This window comes from Malus domestica, chromosome 12, assembly GCF_042453785.1.
Source record: "Malus domestica chromosome 12, GDT2T_hap1".
Lineage (NCBI taxonomy): Eukaryota > Viridiplantae > Streptophyta > Magnoliopsida > Rosales > Rosaceae > Malus > Malus domestica.
The window spans coordinates 26456263-26478963 of NC_091672.1; the positions used below are offsets into that span (position 1 = coordinate 26456263).

Genomic DNA, 22701 nt, shown 5'->3' on the forward strand with positions numbered 1-22701 from the left:
ACGTCGAAGCATAGAGATGTGGAACACATTATGGACCTTAGACAACTCCGAAGGCAACTCCAACCGGTAGGCAACTTCACCAATTCTTTCAGTGATCTCATAAGGTCCAATGTATCTCGGACTTAGCTTTCCTCTTTTTCCAAATCGTACCACACCTCTCCAAGGTGACAATTTCAAAAATACCCAATCTCCTGCATTACACGTCCGGTTATTGGCATGATTGTCTACTAAGCTCTTCAGCCGATCCTGGCTCACTTCCAGGTTAGACTTAATTACTTGAATATTTTGAGTAGTCTCATCTACAATCTCTGGGCCTTCTAACACTCTTTCACCAACCTCAGACCAACACAATGGCGTACGACACACCCTACCATAAAGTGCCTCAAATGGTGACATACCAATGCTCGAATGAAAATTATTATTATAGGCAAATTCCATCAAATCTATGCGATCATGCCAAGAATCACCAACCGCAACACTGAAGATCTCAACATATCCTCCAACGTCTGAATAGTCCTCTCTGATTGTCCATCTGTCTGAGGATGATAAGCAGTACTGTAAAGCAATTTCATACCAAGGGTTTCCTAAAAAGCTATCCAAAACTTAGAAGTAAACCTTGGATCTCGACCAGAAATAATGTTCACTGGAACTCCATGATACTTCACAATCTTTGTGATGAACAACTTAGTCAATTTATTCAAAGGATAGTTTTCTCTCACTGGAATGAAGTGTGCTGACTTGGTAAGCCGATCTACAATCACCCAACGCCATCAAAATCCATTCTGAGTACGTGGAAGCTTATACCCAAAATCCATAGTTATATTTTCCCATTTCCACTGAGGAACGGGAAGTGGTTGTACCCGATCAAAAGGCTTCTTTCTTTCAGCTTTGACTTGCTGACAACAATACATCTACTTACATACTCTGCAATTTCCCTCTTCATACCCGGCCAATAATAAAATGGACGAATGGTATGATACATCTTGGTTCCTCCTGGGTGCATCGCATAAGCCGAACAATGTGCTTCATCCAAAATTACTTTCTTTAATTCCATATCAATAAGTACATACATCTTGTTCTCTTACATACGCATGTCATCTGATTCTCTAACCCTGAGGTCTTCTTTTTCTCGTCGTTCCTTGCTTTAAATAAATTCTTGAATTTCTTCGTCAAACGCTTGAGTCTCGAGTACGACCTACCAAATAGGCCTAACTTGAAATTTAGCAAGTACGTTTTCTTTTCGATCTCCCATTCCCAACTTTACTCCAGTAGATCTTAAATCCACAAGAAGATGAACATGGCAATCGTACCAAGCATTAATTCTTGCTGGGGTCTTCCTACTAAAAGCATTGGCCAACATTTGCACAATCACTTTGGTCATGCAATCATAATCACTAAGCAACTCAATCCACCTTCGTTGCCTAAGATTAAGATACCTCTAAATAAACAGATATTGGATACTCTTTTGATTCGTAAAAATCTTACACTTTTCTTCCCATAAAGACAATGTCTCCAAATCTTCAAAGCAAAAGATGATAGCCGCCAATTCCGAATCACAAGTAGGGTAATTCATCCCATGAGATCTCAATGGCCGTGAAGCATAGGCAATCATCCTACCATGTTGCATCAACACGCATCCAAGAACATTCAAAGAAGTATCACTATAGACCACATAATTACCACTATCGTCTGGGGGTGCGAAAACAGATGCATGAGTAAGGGAATATTTTACTTGCTGAAGCTTTACTCACAATTTTTTTTTTTTCATCCCACTTAAACTTAACCTCTTTTCTCATCAATCTCGCCAAGGGCAAAGCAATGATTGAAAAATCTTGGACGAACTATCAATAATAACCTGCTAAGCTGAGAAAACTCTGAATCTCAGTCACGGTTCACAATTGTTCCAAATTCTCAATCGCTGCTACCCTTTTAAGAATCCACTTGAATACCTTAAGTATATAAAATATGTCTAAAAAAATGCCACTTGATTCGTCCAAAATTGACATTTGTCAAACTTTGCATACAACCAATGTTCCCTCAAACATTGCAACACCAAGTCAAACTGACTAGCATGCTTTACTTTCACTTAAGAGTATATCAGACTTCAACTCTTTCCTAGGAAACACATAGGCACCTCTAATCTGATCAAACAATCATCAGTGCGCGGCAATGGATAACGGTTCTTACTCGTTACCCGATTCAATTACCTAATGTCCATACATATTCTTAAGGTCCCATCTTTCTTCCTTATAAACAAAGTTGGGGTTTTCCAAAGTAACGTACCAGGTTGACTGAAATCTTTATCAACCAATTCCTGTGACTGAATTTTCAATTCCTTTAACTTTGTAGGAACCAATCTATAGCATAAAGTCTGTACTTGGAGACAATTCAATAATGAACACCAAATCTCTGTCTGATGGCAATCCATGTAAATCATTCCGGAAACACATCAGGGAAATGTCTACCACTCGTACATCATCCACAATACTAGGAGTACGATCCTGCAACCCACATGAGTTAGGTATCATTGGCAACCTTTTTGATAATAATTTCTTTGCTCTCACAACAAAAATAACGGCATGCCTCACTCCACTTTGCTTAATCACAAAAGTAACCTTTGATAATCCAAAACAATGGAAAGTAACTGATTTCCCGTAGCAATCCATATTGGCATGATTAATGTAACCAATTTGTGCCTAAAATCACATCGAAATCCACAATGTCTAAGGGATGCGATTCGCTGGCATAACTACTTCTTCCACCATCACTGGACACCCTAAATAATCATAACTGACATAGAATGACCTACCTGCTTACTTACTTAATGAATCCAACAAATAAGTTATGGGTATTACGGTCTGCAGCCCGCAATAACGATAACTCAATGTCGTCTCGATAAGTAAGCAACAATTCTTAAGGGTGCAATATTATCATCTTGCTCTTCATAAAAAAAATACATATACACTCCTCGATCGTGCTCATTCACTACTTCCTTTGGCAACATCGTCAATAATAAGAATTATATCAGCCGGAGTCAGCTAGAATGACCTGTACGGCTGAGTCTGCAGCTCGACCATCCATATTAGCGCATAAGTCGGAGTCATATATAGTGACCTGTATGACTTACTCATCAATTTTCCAAGTAATATGTCGAGGAAGACTGCTGGGTAACAACTGATCCCAGGGACAATTCATACCTCTATGTCTCATCTAACCACATGAACACATTCACGACTTCCCACACTCTCCAAAGTGCCTAATATTGTACTTACGGTACAAAGATACATTTCCTCTACCAGAGTCACCTTGTCTCTGAAATCTGGGATCACTAGAAAATCTATCACTTTGCCTCTGACCAGTGGCACTAAAACCTCAGCTGGGAAAATTAGCTTTAGTTTCACTTCTTTTGAAGCTCTGAGTCTTCCGAGGTCTTTGATATGACGGATCTTTAACTTTATCGTCTTTATTCTGATTCTCATTCTTTTCTTATTCCTCTTTACTCACGCTGATCATGTTCTCAGAGTCCTCAATGTTCAACAACATCTCGTAAACTCCTGGTAAAAAGTACAATGGATAGTGGTCGCCAAAGAATGCCACTTCTTCTTATTATCCAACCAAAAACGACATAACACCTTGATCGGATTAGCAACTACATCTGAATGGGAACAAGGCAAGTCTGTAAACTCTCTATATTAATATGCCGGAGGAATGAACTTTTTCTTAAACCATTCTTTAAACGACTTCCAAACAACTGTCCTTCCGATAACATCGGATAACATTCCTATCTCCATCAGAATGCAGATTCAACACTCAGAAATTTGGTAGTCATCTCGACCCACCTGTCAGGAGGAAGATTCCCTTGACTTTGCACAATCCGAAACGTCTTTCCTAAATGATTAAGCCATCACGCTACTCCCTTAGGTTCTTCACTTCCATAAAGTGATTCAAATTCAACTTATAACCAGTCTCAAAAGGTTCATTTAGATAATGGACTGAATCACAATAGCAATAGTTTCCCCCAAACTACAATATCAGGGAAACTAGGCTCATCCTAACTACGTGGCTCGCTACGAGGCGGTATAGTTCTGACAGAAGACACTCAGAAATTCTCAAGATGTCCAGAATTGCAACCTAGGCTTTGATACCAACTGACACACCCTGTCCCGAAGGAAGGCATGTTGGCCGTCACGTGAGAGTGACGTAACCATTTACACATTTCGGAAGCTTTAAAAATACAATTACTAAGATGAAACACCCGAGGGTGAGAGAGAGACTGAGAAAGTCGTGAGGAATGAGAGAGAGAGAGTTCTGTGAGAGAGAGAGAGAGTACGGGAGTGAGAGAGAAATGATAGGGTTGTGTGGTCCAAAATTGTACACCCAATCAAAACCAATTATCTCCTCACTTGCAAATGGTTCCAAATTAATAGGAACTTATCTATTTGGTCCACTTCCATAATTTTAACCACACACACTTACCACGAAAAATTCAACGTCCAAGGGCAACATCGTCTTTTCAAGCCATCCGTAATTTATTTCTAGGACGGGCTGTCACAATATTACCCCTCTAAAAAATTTCTCATACAATATAAATTAATTAAGAGTTGACATAATAATTGGTTGTAGTTTACAATTCTCGAGATTCAAACTTAAGAATTCTCACTTACAAATAAAGAGTAATACAATTAAACTGTAATATTAAGTAGTGCAACGAATGTAATAATTTTTCCCGAGCTCAAATTAATGACACATACGTTTTTCTATTCCAACATTTCACTCTTCAATTGGCACGTGTATTTCACTATATGACTTCTTTTTTCTTTCTTTCTTTTTTTTTTTTGCAAAAAAAAAGGGACAATTTGTGGCAAACCACGATTATCCACCTCTTCTGGGCCAAGAGAAGCTATGAAGAATTTTACCTTGCCCGCCACAATCAAGCAGACTCACCAACTCAAAATGTCACTATATGACACTTAAAAAACTATCTATTTAATATGTTAAAAAATTGGGAGCTATTTTTTCTAGATATATTAATTGATCTAACTTGCATTGAATTTACGGATAACATAAAAAATTATAAAAAAAAAACAAACGAAAAAGAGAGCTAGCATCCTCCTTAAAGTTCATCATGCATGTACATACATGAGAGATTTTTTAATGCACCCAAAATACAGACCTATGTTATAAGTGGATGGACACTTAAAAAAAAGTCATCAGAGATTGAGCACAATAGCCAATAATAATACCAATTAGGATACACCCTAATTACTAACTAAAAAAATCAAAGCGGAGTACTTATTAATTAACATATATCACAAGCAAATGCATGTTGCATATCAAATATCGATTTGATTAAGAACTTTCAAGAGCTGGGAACAAGAACAGTGCGCATCATGTTCTTAAACTCGAACAAGTCAACGAGGCCGTCGTGGTTCTGGTCAACGGAGGTAATCATCTTCTCAACTCTATCGATCTCGTTGCCTTCCTGGAATCCGAGCTTGGCAAGCACCACCTGCAACTCTTTAGCCGATATGTACCCGTCGCCGTCCTCATCAAACACCTTGAACGCCTCCGAAAGATCAGACTCCTCCTGCGACAACATACTCTCCTTGTCGCATGCAGCTGGTGATGCTGCCTCAGCAGCGGCAGCGACAGCTTCTTCATCGCCGTTGTTATTGTCCAAATAGGTGTCATAGAGGGATTGGTGGAGAGAGACGAAGTCGTCGAAGTTGAGGCCGTCGTTTGAGGGTTGGATGAAGGATTTTATCGTGGAACGGAGGTCGGAGATTTCAGTGTCCAACCCGAGAAGGGCTAGGGCTTGGCTAATCTCGTGGACGCTGATGAAGCCGTCCTTGTTCTTGTCGTACATATCGAAGATGCGGCGGAGCCGGAGAGAGTTGAGACTTGAGCAGCGGAGGCGAAACGACCGCGAAGGCCGTTTTAACGAAGGAACGCCAGTCCCTGAAACTGTAGAGGCCATATTTAACTGAGTAATTAACTAACTATGTAGTAATCCATAGATAACTACGATGATGACGACAACTCCGACGATGGCGACGAAGAGGATGCAGAGAACAAAATGTACAAGAGAAGTTTGGTATGGTGGTGGGATGAATAAGTGGTGCTTTATTATTATAGAGGGATGGTGAGCATTTGGCGGTCGTTTTGGGAAGTCTTTGTTGTGAATTTTCGGGTTATTTTAGTTGATGTGTTTGTTTGGACTTTGTAAATTTGTACTATTACATGAATTTTCCGTTGCCAGTGACTAATTCTCGGTACAACTTCAAGTTATTTGCCATTGCATTTACATGGTAGAAAAAACAACTGCGTAACAAATTCTCCAGCTAAAAGTCGGTCGTCGTTGACCCAAAGAAAAAATAAAAGTTGGTAGTCGACTACCAATAAAATTTTAAAATGAAAAGAAAATTAATCAGTTTCTTGAAAACTCGCTTTGAATATGAAATTTTGAGTGTTTAAATCGACTTTCTTAGTTAGACTTTTTTATTTTCATTTTATTATGTTTCACAATGATAGAAATTGTTTATTTTTTAGTTTATACTTTAAATAAATAAGCAAATAAAAAACTTTTAACTGTTCAATTAAAATTATCAAAATCTTCTTATTTAACTGAGTAACATAGTTTATCTATTTTATTTACAGAATAATTGTGGACAACAAAACAATTATAAATTTATTTGAATTTTAACGCAATCAATCTTTAGATACCAATCTAATAAATAAATTATTTTTTATCAGTCCTAAGAGGAATAAAGTTTGTCTCTCTAACTAGATGTAACATCTTTTTTTTCATATCAATAAAATTTTGTGTACTGCCAAAGTTAAAAAAAGAAAAAAAAAACATTCAAATCTTGATGTAGCGTTGCAAGAAAAAAAAAAAAAAAAAAAACTCGAGTGTTAAAAAATGTTACTCGCATTTCTCAAAGAAATATAGTGGACAACCAACCTAGTTGATTAGATGGGCAACATGGCGCTCATTAATGAAAGATATGGGTTGAAGATGCATGTAGTGGCCCAATTGGAAACCCGTACCGGCGTACCCCTTGGCCATACCTCACACGCTCTGGCCATTTATGTCAGGCGGGGTTTATATTTGACCAGTCATAATCAATATTCTTCATATTATTCATACATTTCGTTGTACCTTTTATACATTATTTGTTAATTTCTATTATTTGATCATCTTTAATTTATTCGATTTAATGTTTAAAATTTGAGAAAGGCGTGAGAAAAACAAAAGGTGGTGTGTCTATTGAGAGTGAATCTCACATTAGAGAAATAAGGGATCTGGCATGTACTTATAAGTAGTTGGCCTACTAACCATGTTACTAATTGGTTTAATGATGGAATCTCAAATTCTTCATGGTATCTGAGTAAGTTGTCTCATGTATGAAGCCCTAAAGGCCACAAGTGTTCCACGTCATCCGGTTTGTGTTGTTCACATGTTAGACTTGAAAATTCGCCACACGTGAGGAGTGTGTTGAGAGTGAATCCCACAACAGAGAAAAATGGACCTTGCATGTCCATATAATTAGTTAGACTTTTCATGTTACTGATTAGTTTTATGGAGGTATCTCAACTTCTTTAATGGATAGTATCACCTTATTCTTTTATGTACATGGGTCATAAACTGAGATTCTCTTCCTAAATGGGCCTTACGTTTATGTACTTGGGTCATGACCACTAAGGGCTCGAGTCAGTGGATAAGGATGGTGTTATCACTTGAATCGGTAAGATTAACAAGTGAGCACCAACTAATAAGCATTTCCTTACTATTCCACAAGATAAGTTTGAGGAATTAATCAATCAAGGAAAGAGTGCTCATATACGGTAATGTTTTGTCTTTTTTCCTAATTATCTTTCTAATAATTTCCAAATTACCATGTATTATTCCGTGCCATATTTTTTATTTTCACTTTAATTCTATTACCATATATTCATTCGCGCCATATTATTATTACTATGTATGTTTTCGCACCATATTTTTACCTCCAAAACAATTTCCCACCATATTTTTCCCTCCAAAATATATTTTCCTTATATGTTTCCCTCCAAAATATATTTCCCACCACATTAGTTTTCTTTCCAAAATGGGGTTTAATATTCAAACTCATCCTCTAATCATAAGAAATTGATGATAAAAAAAAGAAGAAGAAATTGATGATAAATGATGTGTATTTAAAATCATAAACATAAATTATTATAAGCTATAAAGTTTTACGTTTCTACATGACGATCGTATCATAACATTATCTCAGATAAACAAAAAAAGTGGACAAAATGTTTATTTTTATGTTTTTTTAGGAGGATTTAATTTTAATTTTATAATTAGGCAAATAAGGAAAGTTCAAGGAGTGAGTTTTGCAAACCGCCAAAAATATGGGGGGAGTGAGTTGCGCGGAAAGTTGGGCCCGCAATCCGATGTATGTATATAAGAAGAACGAGTCGAGCCACTCAGATCTATTCAAAACTGGAAGAACCAAACCCCATGACTCGAAACACAAGCGACGCCACTGGCTCAGTTCCTCATTTCACAGAACACTCTCTCTTCTGCTTCTGCTGTTCTCCAACTCTCAGCTCTCTCTCTCTCTCTGGTAACTCCAACTTTCTCTCTCTACTTTTACTCGTTTTGGTTCTGAACTGGAAACTCGATGAGTCTTGCTTGGCTACTGTTTTGGGTTTTTATTCGTTTTGTTGATTTTGATTCAGAGTTTCTGTTGTTTTAGGGGTTTTAGTTTCTTGAAATCAGGATTGCCCTGTTCCCTTTTGGCTGGGAAAATTGAAATCTTGAGTTTTTATTAGGAATTTAATTCAAAGTTCCAATCTTTAATTATCATGTGAGATTATTTTTATTGTATATCATGTTCAGAGCAATATGGTTTATCTTTTTAGATTCTTATCTTTAATTTCTTCTCCGCAACCCATTAGTTTGTTAATTTCTGTTTTTTTTTAACCAGTTTTAAATGCAAAGTTCGATTCTTTAACGTGGGGTTTATCTGAATTTTGCTGCCAATTGCTATTTTTAATGGTTAATTTGCCACTTCAGCTGCTACCCTTTGTTTGAATTAATGGGTTTTGGAGGTTGTACCAATGGACTGGAGGAATCCAAACTGCAGCCTTCGAAATCTTTGGAAGAATCTGATAAAGCTAGTGTTTTGGGGCTTCATAAGGACGCTCCGGAGCCACCGGTGGAATTGATTGCTAATGGGGTGGCTTCTCTAGGGCCTGTTACTCCTAATGCAGGCCGAGAGAACGGGGACTTGCTCGTTGATCTGAAATCTCCGCCGTCAGTTTGCAAGAAGTCATCCATTGTAACTTGCTTGGATTCGAATGCCATCCAAAATGGGGACAACCCATTTGGTTGCTCTGATGATAGCAGCCCCAGGACACCGGTGGATGATGTCTTCGATCCCTTTGTCCCTGGTCGGGAAGACCTAGTTAAGGCACCGCAGTGCAAAAAATATGTCAGCAAGTGCGGGGGCATGGTTGCTCATCAGCTTAACTTTGATTCTCCAGTTCAAACTTCGGAAGATGAGGTTTGGACTGATGTGGAATCCATTTCAGACGAAGAAATGTTTGAAGTTGTGTATGAAAACCTATTGGAAGCCATCGTGTCTGAGCAAACTGAGGGAGTTATTGCTGAATGCTCGAGGAAAGATTGCGGTTCTGATGGCTGCGCAACACCTCCTCCAGAACCGCGTCAAACTGGAGCAGCTGATTCTTGTCCTGGTGCTCCCCTGAGGCCATCAGGGAAGTCAAGGAACATTGATGTGGGGTTAATCAGAAAGCTCGAGTTCTAATTCCAGTTGACTCATGCGGGTTATGTGCGGTGAATTTGCTAGAACTCCGGTACTTCTTTCCAACAGGTGACCTAGATTAGACACAGTAGTGCTAGCATTGTATAGTAGTTGTTGACATTATTTATGCTTTTAGACACAGCGAAAGACATCGTTTTTTATCTTAAGTTAGCATCGGCTAGTGCTCTTTTGGTTTTAGTCAGAATTTTAGAGACAGGGAAGAAATGAAATAGTAAATTCTTCCAACCTCGTTGATCATGTACTGAACTTATTCATGTTCAATGGCTATTTTATCAAATTTCCATATGCGTGAACTCTCTGCACTTTACGATTTGGAGCTATATAATTTGATGATTGGGAATGTCTGTCTGTGTATTTTGCACTTCTTTGAATGTTGTTGGATGATAAGAATTGGTGAAACTGATTGAATGCAGTTGTTTTCTTCTTGGTAATTTTAGTTTATAGAAGTCTGAAACAGGTAGTTTGTTATATATCGAGGATGCCAACTATAAACAAGGCTACTCTGTATATTTTCGCGTGGAGAATTGATTGTCGCACCCCCTTTTCACCCTTGCACACTCTCCCTTGTTTCTTTCTAGCCTTTGGATTGAATAAACCAACGGAGAATTGAGGGACATAAACAAAGGGAGAAGCGTGGAAGGAGAAAACAGGAGAGGTGAAATGGAGGAGTATGATAAAATGGCCTTTTTACATGGAATTTAGATCCTCTCCGGATCTTGAAGTCTGGAGAAAGCGGACCTTAAGATCCAGGGTGTTCAAAGGAGGGAGAGAAAGATCCGGACCTTTGGTTTGTGTAAGGTGGGCCAACACGATAGGCTAATAGGGGCTATAGGATTTAAAATGAGCGGTCCGGCTCTCTAGATCCGCTGGCTCTGGAAACAAAGATTTGAAGAGGATTTGAATTCTTTTACATAGGGCCAGTGTAACAGAGATTATGAGGAATTTGTTCCCCATGGCTTAAATTGTGATTCTTGTTTGCAGCATTTGAGTTTATGTGAATGGAAACAAACCTCTATGAGACACCGCTTTCACTTGACTTTATAAGGCCCCGTTTGGAATTGAGGTGATTTTAAAAAAAGCCACTGTGAAAAAAAGCTGAGGGTCATTTTTTGTGTTTGGTAAACTGAAAAAAAAGGGCTTATTTTGGAAGTTGCTGTGAGAATAAGCTGAAAATCAAAGGAAAAGCTGAAGCTTCTATTTGCTGCTTTGAAAAAAAGCCAGTTTTTTCAAAGCACACGGAGCTACAGTGCTCCTTTAATGAAAAGACACACTATCATCCTGCTTTTTTTTTCCAAAAGCACTTTCACAAAAAAGTTTACCAAACACTCTACTGGCTTTATTTCACAGCCGCTTATTCTCACAGCAGTTTTTTTTCAAAGCACAGCAATACCAAACCAGCCCTAAATCTGGTTGTTCTCCTCAAAAGAAAGCACAACTGTTATTTTTCGAATCTCTGTTACAAAACGAATGTTCTTTCGAATGAAACATATCTGAGTTTATGTATTCTTTTCTGCTCACGTTCTGATGAAATCTTGGAGAATTTTATCAGCATTAATAAAATCTGTTACTTGAATGATTATAAGTGATTGCTATGAAGGATTTGGGTTAAAATCAGTATCTTCATCTCAAATCCAATGTCGACAGAGATGTCAAGGTAGTCAAATCCAATGTCGACAGAGATGTCAAGGTAGTGGTATTCTAAATCAATAAGCGATGTCATGTGGGCAAATTATAGCATGTGATGACGTGTAATAGGCTTGGATACCGCCACCGCCTTGGATACCCGGTTCCCTTTCTGTTTTATACATTAATGCACAAATCCAATAACTCATGCATAAGTTTATCAGGTTGTGGACAAAAAAAGGTCACACTAGTGTTTTATGTTCAGGCCGGTGGGTAGGAAATTTTTTTTTAATGTGCCGGAATTACATACTGATACATCGTTATATTATAATTGATTAGAACTTTTTTTTTTTCCGAGTATCTAACCATCGCTGAGCGTTCCGAATTCTGTTTCCAACACAGAAAAATCTGTCTGTGGGTAGCTTTAGAAACTAGAAAGTTTGTCGGCTGTAAGCCTGTAAGCATGTAGGCACAGCAGATTGTGCCCGTGAAGTTGCTACCACATTCCACATGAACTTGAGTGGGAGTGAAACTTGTATAAAAAAATAGGTATCACATTAATGAGTTATTCAACTTATGAATTTAATATATTGAAAACATGAGTTCAGTAAATTAGTATCACACTCAAATTTTCCAATATATTAGAAGAGCGTGATTTATATATGAGTTCAATATATTAGTATCACTCATTTTTTTCCGGAATAAAAGTCTAAGTTGGGAAATCAAATATAATATAACAAGGGGTGTGATATCCACACACCCCATTTTACTTCTTATACACCTTTTTAATTTTCGGCCGTCGGATCAGATGAATTGAAGAAAATCAACAGACAGAAATTATCAGGGGTGTGTGAGAAGTAAAATGGGGTGTGTAGATACCACACCCCTATAACAAAATACGAATTTCCATATGGTTTATTCTGTTTTCATACATCAAAATCTATGATTAAGAGAGAAACTTCTAAAAATTGTAGATAATCCGATACTAATCACTCCCAATTAACTCCTAATAAAAAATCTAAACATTTACATGCTATTCTCTCCGTGATTTTGCTACAATCTGCACCTTCTTCTCATGAATCATTCAGAAGCAGAAACAAGAAATAAAAATTCACACAACTCACAAGTTCTATCACAACTTGGCCTTGGTCTTGCAATCTTGTTTTTTCACCTTCATGTTCGGAAACCCAATCGTCAACTGGCACGCCGATACAGCGACAGCATGCTTCTTGATGAACCCCAAGAACGTAACCCTACCTGGAATCCGGGTTTTCGTTTGGAGCATAATCTCACCCCCCAGCACATCACTGATCAATTTGCTTATGTCGTTCGCCACCCGGTCCACCTGCAAAGTAAGCCGGCAGGGCAGCGTGGCGTTGCCCCTCGCCGGAATGTTACCCGGGTACAAATCCACATCCCCGACCTGTGTGCCTCGGTAAAGAAGCAAAGCCTTTCCCGCGCCGTGCTTGAAGCTTGCGTGGTTTCGGTTCTGGACGTTGATCGTGAGGTCGACGGTGATGTTGAGTTCGATCCGAACAGCGGGGAAGGTGACGCGAGGAGCCACGCCATCCACGGAGGCGGTGAGGATTTCAGTTTTCGGCTGTTTGGACTTGAAAACTGTTAGGGCAAGAATCAGGGCGATGAGGAAGAGTAGGAAGTTCACGAACAGGATAACACCAATGGTAATGAGACATAAGCGTTTTCGCTTGTTGGGTTTGTTGTGGTTGCTATTTTCTATCATGGTGTTCGATATTTCTTAAAAGAGAGAGATAGCTAGAGAGATCAGGAGACGGTAAGAGTGGGAGAGAGTGACTTATAGAGAGGAGTATTTAGGGTTTCAAGGTAGTTGGGGATGGTGACTTGATTTAATGCTCGAATCCAACGGCCAGCTAAACACAATTTGATTGTATATCTAACAACTACCTTGAGCTTCCCTCAGGTCACCGTCTTTTAAACGCTTTCCCACACAAACTTTTTTATTTTTTAACAAACCACCTTGAGTTTATCCTAACAATGAACTAGCAATAATATGAAAAAACGAACCTAAGATCTTTCACTTATAAGTAAAAAGTAATATCATTAAACCGTAGTACTAAGTGACATTTCCCCACACAACTTATGTTTTACTTTTATCATATTTTTAAAGGAAAACTAATGAAAATGGCTTGAAAACTTTGAGTTTTAATGATAAAGACAAAATAAAGGGTAAAGTGAATAGTACCAGGATTGACTTTTTAGTGTAAAAATATGGTTTTTCGGTAGAGTGAACAGTACCAGGTGTTTTTCATTAAAGTTCCATATTTTTAATGGGTTTGCAATCCACAAACTCTTTTACCTTCCACACACATCTTACTTTCTGTTGTCTGATCAAATAATTTGGACAAAATCAAATGATAAAAATTAATAAGAGGTGTGTGAAAGGTGAAAATGAGTATGTGGATAGCACCACCCATCTTTAATTTATGGGAAGAGGAATTCAATCTCGGAGCCAGCACAATTATATCTTGACTAACATATGTAATGGCTTATCAATTTTTTTTTAAATTTACGGAGATAGAGATTCATATTAAGATGAAAATGAGAACATAGTGCTTTGTCTTGACCAACATGCCTAACCGATATCTTGTCAACAAACCAAATTTTTTGTTGCAGGTCTATGACCAACATACCTAACCAGCTAATCAACATCTGCATCAACAAACCAAATTTTCTGTTCTGCAATTTTGTTAAGCCCCTTTAATTTATCTCAGAGGCTTCGCATGTTTTCCTTAAATTGTGCATGCAATGCCTCTTAATTTGTTATTAAATTTCTGAAATCTAACTGTTATTGGTTATAACGGCAGCACATATTGCATATCTTAAAGAATTTTAAGGCGATTTCAAAGACAAGGGTAAAGATTGTGAGCAATGCAATGCAAAGAAGTGAAAAAACTTCACACGATCTTATTTGATATGAAAAAACGACAAGTGCATGTCATGCATTGGTTCACATTACATAATATGTAAACCACGTAAGCAATGAGGACTTTTTTTTGGGGGGGGGGGGGGTGAGTGTGCAATTTTGTAACAAAGTCCACCTAAGCAATTTAGACATCTATATATATCCGATGTTCCAAAATAGCATATTTTAGGATGGTTTAAAGTCTTTAACATTATTTTTAAAAGGAAAACTAATGAAAATAGCTTGAAAAACTTTGAGTTTTAACGATAAGGACAAAATAAAGGGTAAAATGAATAGTACCAGGTTGATTTTTCAATAAAGTGAACAGTATCGCGGGTTTTTCGTTAAAACTCTCATTTTTAAAGGGTGGTTTGTAGGGACAATTTGAGTTGATAGAATCTTAACAATTGATATCAAATCGTTTATGTTATCACACAATGTGGCCAGCTCTACAAAATGGATGATTTTGACGTAGCGTGACAAAGAGAAGAAAATGACGTTTTTAAAGCATATAGAACAAGAATCCATCAGAAAATTTACGAAAATCTCAAAATTGTTTATTAAAAATCATGAACGATAAAAGTGATATTCTCAAAGTTATTTATTTATTTTAAAAGAAAATATCCTCAAAACTTAAAATGTTGTTTTTAGCTAGAAACAATGTAACTCGGCAAAAAATGTTTGTGTTAGGGAAAAGCACTGAGTCTTGCTCATGACGCCGCGGTTCTCTTCGAAACAACATGTCATGTAACCAAATCGGACACCAAAGTCCAAATTTGCAAAACTTTGCTGACAAATTTAAGCCTTTCAATCTGATTGTCGATCTACTTGCCATCTGATGTGCATCAGACATACCACAATTCACAAGTCACTTAGTATTATGGTTTAGTGGTATTTCTCTTCACTTGTAAGTGAGAGATCTTAGGTTCGATTCTCGCCAAAGACAAATTTGAATCACATTATTATTAGCTTATTGTGAGGCTAAGCCCCCATTTCCCTTAGTGTAGATAATATCGTTTGATAAAAAAAAATTAAAAAAAAAACCCAAATTGAACCAATCTAATGAATTTTGTTGGAGTGTGAAAAACGACGCTTGACACAAGTTTAGTGTTACTTGCGGTGTTGGTTGGACTGCGATGCCTCCACTCTTTTGTCTTATGTGTTGGAATTATGTTTTCCTTGTAACTTGTGTAACGCAGCAAAGACACACAAGGCCAATGTCAAAATATATTCAGAATCTTTCCAAAAGGAACAAATATTAAGAAACTCGAAGATTATACATTTAGGTAAACATTGATGTTAAAATAGCAGGAGCAGATGGAGACCACATCCATATGAAACTTGAACAATTTGATGAGCAAAGGTTTTAATCTGCCACATATTTTGATGTACATGTTGAAGGGCAAGGTACCAGCCAACACATCTGAACGAACTATAGTTCGCTTAGATATTTCATGGATTTGTTCACACCCCTCGACACCTTCCTCCCTCTATAAGAGCCTCTCCCACCACTACGCTCTCGTACACCAACAATGAAGTGCTGTTGGCGTAATTGAAGGCCACATTGTTAACTTATGGTTGATGAAGGATAGATTCACATCGAGACTAACTTGGAAATGTTATAGTGCGACATGTCGAGATGTCATAATCCACGGAGTCCACCATGGTTAAGGGCTGTTTCCATGTACACTGTCATGAAAAGATCAGCATTGTAGCTGATATTAGAACAAGAACTAAGCCCACTGCCGGGGCATTGTCTCTCTCTATGAGTCGGACCATTTTGTTTTTCAATCACTTCTTACATACTATACGTTGAACATTTTTAGTTGGAGACTCATCTTGAACAAGACGGCTTAATTTAAATGCTTAAATTTCTCTCATTTGCCTTGCATGTCTTCCTAAACTTCTGCATAACCTTTCTCGCTAATTGTTATCAAATCGTTCAACTATAACTGTAGCTTGAATAATGCCGCATGCTTAAATCGCATTGTTGTAGCATATATGTGGATTATGTCAGTTGGTTAGAATAGTGTGTCCGCACTTAACATTGTTTAAAGTGCTCTTTCCAAAAACATATTTCATATGCTTAAAAGAACTTTTAAAAATAAAATAAAAAAGAAGAGCAAAAGTTGTGTTTGATGTAATAATTTCTAGATCTTATAATCTTATTTAATGATAAGAGCGACAAGAACTGAAAACTACAATTATTTCTCTATCAAATTTGAAGAAAAAGAACAAATTAGAACACTAAACACATTTTCTGAACCCAGGAGAACAATAAAAAAGAATTGTAGCTTTTTAAGTGTGCTATGCGCACCTATGGTCCCCAATAGTCTTGCTACGGATATCGATTTCAAAACCGCACAACCTGGTGGAGATCATACCAACCTTAGCCATTCCAAAAACCTTCACTTTTCCGGGGACTTTGGTGAAAGTGTTGAAGGGCATCCTACCCGCCAACAGATCAAAACTAACCTCGGGGTTTCTTTGAAAATGATCAGCCAAAGGGGTGAATGTAACATTCGTGTTGATGGTGGCTCCCGGCGCCATCTTTCCTATCTCTATGGCTGCCTCACCGACGTTCACGCCCTTGTAGAACAAGACTGCAGTGCCCTTGGTGGGCTTGAAGACCACCTTGTTCTGGTTCTTGATGGAGAGAGACATATCCACAGTGATGAGTTTAGGCGCCTGGTGAGAAATGTCTAGGTTTCTTAAGACCACTGCATCCACACGCGTTATGGGGTCCTTTGGCTTGTACTTCGTAAGCCCTAGGATCAGCATTATAAAAAATATGGCCAGAAGAACTCCGAGCACTGCCAGGGCAGCGGCGAGTAACGGCTTTTGTTTCAGCATCGTTTTTAGCTTGGATAGCTCCATACATTGTTCTTGTTCTTGCAATATTTTCAGAGCGACTTTTATGTGGTTTCAACCTTTTTCTTATATACTTTTCTCTCATTTGGCTCGCATGTCTTTCTTAATTTCGGCATGCCCAACCTCTTCCTCTATCATTAATTTCTCAAATCCCACGATATCTTGGATTCGGCATGCTTCCGATCGAGCTTGAAGACATTATTGAAGAGACGGGTAAATATCGTTCTGCTCGATGTGTCAATGCAGCAGGGTAAAGAATTTCTGAACTTGCTATCAAAAGCTCACAACTTCTTTTCATGTAGGATTGAGCTTACATATTGTTTGGACCCGATTTTGCACGCACTTGGCCCATATACTTTAAGATGTTGGATGAAAGAAATATTAAAGATCATGACTGATTTTCGAATAAAAGTTGAATCAATAGTATAATCAATCTAGGTTCAGAGTCCTAATCAAAGACGGCGTGACTTGACGGTGATAGAGTTTAAGCTGAGAATAATTCTAAGTATTTTCAAAGAATTGAAATATCATCAAAATTATACTATTCGGTAGATTTGACCATCACGAAATTCATCCCTATAAATACAAGAGGGTTAGCAACGTAGAGAGCCCCTTCAACTCAACAAACAACTAAAATGCTCTACGCGAAACCCATTTCACACCACTGAGAAAAATACTAACCATCCTAACCTTCTCATCAACATTCCCTTCTCATCAACATTCAGTTTGGATTAACAGCACTGTGTTGACAACCGGCGACATCTTTGGTTTGGATTAACACTGGAACCCTAGAATCAAGCGATCGAGAAACATCTTCAGTTTGGATTAACATTACTGTTTTTGTTTTAGTTGGTTATCTATCCAAGTTTCGGCAAGCAAAGAGTTTCTATTTCTTTTGCCTAAAAAGGTCACTTCATTAATTATCTTCCCAACTAAGTGAGGTGTTACTAGGTTACTTCATTTGCAACACATTGAAAGCCGAACAATTTATTAAACTTTGCAATATCTAGCAACTTAGTCTTCAGGTTCTAGAACCCTAGGCTGAGAGGTGTTCCTTCCCCGTAGTCACTCAAGTGCAGAATTCAGCAACACATTCGACAACACCAACACCACCACATCTATTCTACTTGCCCAACCAAGTTCGGTTGCGAGTTGGCACACTCACATTCACAAAAATAACGTAATTAATTCATAGTCAATCGACATGTGTACCATGTAGACTTTTATAATTTAGGGTCAGCACATATAATTATCTCATTTTGTAAAGATATGTTTGGTCCTTTTAAAACGGGAAGTAAAGTTTAAGACTTGAAGAGAGAGAGAGAGAGAGAGAGAGAGAGAGAGAGAGAGAGGGCAAATCTGGTTACAACTCTTATGAGCAATTTTTTAGCAAGAGAGAGAGAGAGAGAGGGCAAATCTGGTCACAACTCTTATGAGCAATTTTTGAGCAACTTGTTTCATTTTTTAACGGACTCACGAAGAAATTAAAGGAACGGCAAAGATTGCAAGGGCGAGTATCAAATCGAACAAGGTTGATCCTGACCATTTATACTTGTTCATACTTTATGAATTCTACAAACATGAATAACTCGAACGAATTTTATAAGTTCCACAAACATAAATAGTTTGAACGAAAAATCATATTTTTACACTAAAAAGTCAATCATGATACTATTCACTTTATCCTTTATTTTGTCCTTAACATTAAAATTCAAAGTTTTCAAGCTCTTTTAATTAATTCACTCGTGTTAATTAGTTTTCCTTAGAATTAACTCACTCGTGTGCACGACTCATCCTAATATTTCTCGAAAGATATTGAAATGGATTATTTTATTCGGTAATCAGTAATATCATGTAGCCTAGTACCAAAAACTATGAATAAATTCAAAATCATACTACAAAGTGCACTAAAATATAGGTGTAGCAGCAACCGGTGAGGGGCAAATCAGTAAATTAACCTCGCACAAGCAGACAACCATAAAAATTCCGGTGAATAAGAACATCCGATACGGCAAGCAAAACAAATAAAAAAAAATCATAACTTCGTCTTGTGTGTGCAGCGTTGCTGTCCAACAGTGCGGTTACCGACATCGATACTGAAGTCGCAGGAGGAGGTCGAAACGACATGAATCTTAAAGATCCCCAAAACGATGACCTTCCCGGAGATTTTGGTAAAAGTATTCAACGGCAGCGTTCCGGCCCGCACGTCCGAAAAGAGCTCCGATGATTTCCCCAGCAGCCGATCCGCCATGATGGTCAGCGTCACGTTCATGGGCTTCGTCTGGTCCGCGGATATCTTGCCCGACCCGATTTGGGCCTCGCCTACCTGGGTCCCCCTGTAGTTCAAAGAAGCGGTGCTGTTTTTGTACTTGAACCCGACTTTATTCGGATTTTTCACGGATAGATCCACGCCCAGGGTCAAGTTCATGTCCACGCTGACACGTGGAATGTTGAGTGACACGTCGAGGTCCTTCAGAACGGCGGAGTTGACCGTCGTCGTGGGATTCTTTGCCTTGAACACCGTCAGGCAGAGGATCACGAGTACGATCGTTGCGACGAAGACGGCAGCTGTCGCCGCCAGGCAGACGTTTCTGCACGTCCGGCGGCGTGGGGAGGCATCTCCGCCGTACGCGGCTTTCATTGATCTCTCTGAAATTGCTCGATTGCCAAAAGATAGGATCTTTTTGTGATCGTCTTTTGTTTAAAGGTGGAAGCTTTTGGTGGTGGGTTGATTGGGGGATGATGCTTTCAGTCTTGAGAGCCGACTAATATAGCGGTTGGAGCCCACAATAGCTCCAAGACTTGTTAATGGGGGGTTGGGGACGCTTTCAGAGCCACCTAGCCTAATTGGTTAATGCTTATAAATTGGGTTTCATTAGTTTAAGTTCATTTTATTGTCGGGTCCATTATACAATTTTAGAAAATGAATGACGTTACGGGTCAAACTCACAATTTTGTTGTGATATAAAATGAATTTTAGTCATTCGATGTCGTTTCAGCCTTCAAATCACAGTTTTAATCTACGTAATATAATCAGACTTTTCAATTTCCGTTCGATTAATGACAAATAATGTCGTTTTAGTTATCAAAAATCTTTGAGTGGTTCCAGGCTATTGTAATTCTTTATTTAAGTCATTGGATGTATCAATTAAATCATTCAAGCATTAATCAATTACAACCTATTTGATTCATGTTGCGTAATTAGTATTTGCTATTTTTTCTTTTGAATATATTTGTTGATGTATATGGCCTCTTGGTTACGTTTGAGATGATATGTTCGTTATTCGTTGTTTCATATCTTAAAAAAAGAAAGATTATAGAAATTTGCAATACATTAAGTTGACTCAAAGTGCAAGACCAAATTATTCAATATAAAATAAATAATTATGAAGATATTATGTAAAAGCGTTGTCTGATTGAAAGCTATATCTTTAACGATTGAAGCTAGGATTAACTTGTATCAATGCATTAACTTGTAAGTAGGGGGATGATATCATGATCGTGATCTTAATATTTATGTTTAGAGTATGTGAGTAGGCCATCCGGAGTAGGCTCTAACATGTTTAAACTTCAAATTTTGGTTATATTTGCAACATAACACAATTAGATTTTTCTTTTCATTATCGTTTTTGTTTAATTGAGTGAAACAATTAGATTTGTTGGTGGCCTCTGTCATGTCGATATAAAATCATTCACTGCTAGGAGTTGGTTTTGCATATCGTGTTGATATTCTGGGTCATAGTTATTGACGTAAACGATTCTATTCACTTACACTAAAACACTTTAAAATGGTTGTACCAACTAGTAATGCCACCAAGCAGTGAAAACGCCACACACCCACTGTTAGTTCCTGACCATCGGCTTAGATGTCCATATTTCGGAAGATAAGATAAAGCAAACCACATATTTGAAGGGATTTATTCATTGTTGAAAAATATGAAGAATAACAAAATTGCTTTTCAAGATGAAAGATTTCCACTCGAAATTTGTTTCTTGAAGTTGCGTGTCTAACAGTGGTTTTTTTTTTTTTTCATTCGTTAATTGTCAATTCACACACAATGCATTGTTGTCTGAAAGCTTCCAAAATACCAACTTCATGGGATAATGGGATATTTGCATCATTGACGGATGCATTAAGGGGCATGGGGGGTCAGCTGACCCCCTGAATTTAAGTAAATGTCTAGGGATAACTTGTGTGTTGACTTTCCGAACTTCGGTGAATGTCCACGGATGACTTAGGTGCTGCCCCTTTAAAGGTTGGAGTTGCCTTTCATATATGCTGTTTAACTGCTTGATAAAATGCATTAGAGAGGTGTTGCCCCTTTACAGTCTAGTCCTATAATTATTTACCTATGACTTGTTTGTTGGTTGTGATTACAATTGTAGGCAGAAAAAAAAAGAACCAAGTAAAAAACTATCCAAAAATGCAAAGTAAATGAAATGATGATCTCAGAGAATAACAAAACATCATCATTTTTGGACAAACATATTAATGGGATGCAATGATATCAAACATTGTTAGTGTGTTCAAAATAAGTGTGTTTCTTTGTTAAGTATTCATATGGGAGCAGCTTTAGAACATGTTAGTTATCCACGCAAATGAGGCATTAACAAGTGTGTAGTATGCATTTCCAAATGACTTCAGGCCTATCAAGACTTGATGAAATGACGATATGCATGCTATTTCTGTTAAAAAAAATTTGCACGCTGCACACGCTATTCTTACTAACCCCCCTAATAATATTTCCTGGATCCACCACTGATTTGCATATGTGGTTTAACTCGTCATGCCTCCTTTTGAACTATTTTAAAAAGGATTAAAACCCTAACCAACAATTCTTAATATTATATAAAATACTTAAGAACTAGTTTGGTATTGCTGTGTTTTTTAAGAAAAACTACTTCGGTTGTGGTGGGAGAATAAATAACCGTAAAATAAAGTTACTGAGTGTTTGGTAAACTTTTTTTTTTTTTTTTTTGTAAAAGTGCTTTTAATAACTTTTGATAAAAAAAAAGAGTGATTGGTAAACTTTTATATAAATTGCTTTGAATATGTTAAATGACTAAAAATGATATAGTATTTAATGTGATATAATAATTGTTAAAGACAATAATGTAGGGCAAATGCTGTAATTTTGTAAAAGATCTGGGGGTATGCTTACCATTTGAAAATTTCATTAAATGAGCATTGATTACTATGTTTTGAAGAAAAAAAAACACTTTTTTTAGAAGCATGATAGACCATGCTTATGCTTTTCTATGTTTTTTTACTTTCATTGATAGCAGTTTTATTTTATTTTTTTACTTTTTTACCACACACATTTAATGTTCCAGATTTTTTAATAAGTTTTTTTTCCCCAAATCACTACGATCTCAAACCAACCCTTAATACTTGTTTAGAAGTACTTTTAATATATATTGAGCATCACCTCT

At 37.5% G+C, this 22701-nt stretch overlaps 5 protein-coding genes across 5 annotated transcripts; 1 reads left to right on the forward strand and 4 right to left on the reverse strand.

Annotated features, from left to right (window-relative positions):
- Positions 1 to 5217: 5217 nt before the first annotated feature.
- On the reverse strand, positions 5218 to 6261 carry LOC103423533 (calcium-binding protein CML42-like). Its single transcript, XM_008361619.4, has one exon. It carries the CDS (start codon positions 5975 to 5977, stop codon positions 5360 to 5362), a length of 618 nt encoding a protein of 205 aa, XP_008359841.1. The 5' UTR covers positions 5978 to 6261; the 3' UTR covers positions 5218 to 5359.
- Positions 6262 to 8403: 2142 nt separating this feature from the next.
- On the forward strand, positions 8404 to 10118 carry LOC103413929 (uncharacterized). Its single transcript, XM_008352359.4, has 2 exons — positions 8404 to 8609; positions 9062 to 10118. The coding sequence occupies exons 1-2, from the start codon at positions 8437 to 8439 to the stop codon at positions 9813 to 9815; spliced, it is 927 nt and encodes a 308-aa protein (XP_008350581.4). The 5' UTR covers positions 8404 to 8436; the 3' UTR covers positions 9816 to 10118.
- A 2470-nt stretch (positions 10119 to 12588) lies between these two features.
- On the reverse strand, positions 12589 to 13197 carry LOC103414089 (uncharacterized). Its single transcript, XM_008352501.1, has one exon. The coding sequence runs from the start codon at positions 13195 to 13197 to the stop codon at positions 12589 to 12591; it is 609 nt and encodes a 202-aa protein (XP_008350723.1).
- Positions 13198 to 16704: 3507 nt separating this feature from the next.
- LOC139189908 (uncharacterized) lies at positions 16705 to 17250 on the reverse strand. Its single transcript, XM_070809175.1, has one exon. It carries the CDS (start codon positions 17248 to 17250, stop codon positions 16705 to 16707), a length of 546 nt encoding a protein of 181 aa, XP_070665276.1.
- Positions 17251 to 19081: 1831 nt separating this feature from the next.
- LOC103450790 (late embryogenesis abundant protein At1g64065-like) lies at positions 19082 to 20309 on the reverse strand. The gene has a single exon (XM_008390178.4). It carries the CDS (start codon positions 19907 to 19909, stop codon positions 19304 to 19306), a length of 606 nt encoding a protein of 201 aa, XP_008388400.2. The 5' UTR covers positions 19910 to 20309; the 3' UTR covers positions 19082 to 19303.
- Positions 20310 to 22701: the final 2392 nt, after the last annotated feature.

What these genes read in the sequence shown, in the direction of transcription:
- LOC103423533 (XM_008361619.4), bottom strand. Translation starts at nt 5,977, where the DNA reads ATGGCCTCTACAGTTTCAGGGACTGGCGTTCCTTCGTTAAAACGGCCT.
- LOC103413929 (XM_008352359.4), top strand. Translation starts at nt 8,437, where the DNA reads ATGTATGTATATAAGAAGAACGAGTCGAGCCACTCAGATCTATTCAAA. An exon ending in CAGCTCTCTCTCTCTCTCTG is followed by an intron (nt 8,610 to 9,061) that starts GTAACTCCAACT and finishes TTGCCACTTCAG; the next exon opens with CTGCTACCCTTTGTTTGAAT.
- LOC139189908 (XM_070809175.1), bottom strand. Translation starts at nt 17,250, where the DNA reads ATGCTGAAACAAAAGCCGTTACTCGCCGCTGCCCTGGCAGTGCTCGGA.
- LOC103450790 (XM_008390178.4), bottom strand. Translation starts at nt 19,909, where the DNA reads ATGAAAGCCGCGTACGGCGGAGATGCCTCCCCACGCCGCCGGACGTGC.
- LOC103414089 (XM_008352501.1), bottom strand. Translation starts at nt 13,197, where the DNA reads ATGATAGAAAATAGCAACCACAACAAACCCAACAAGCGAAAACGCTTA.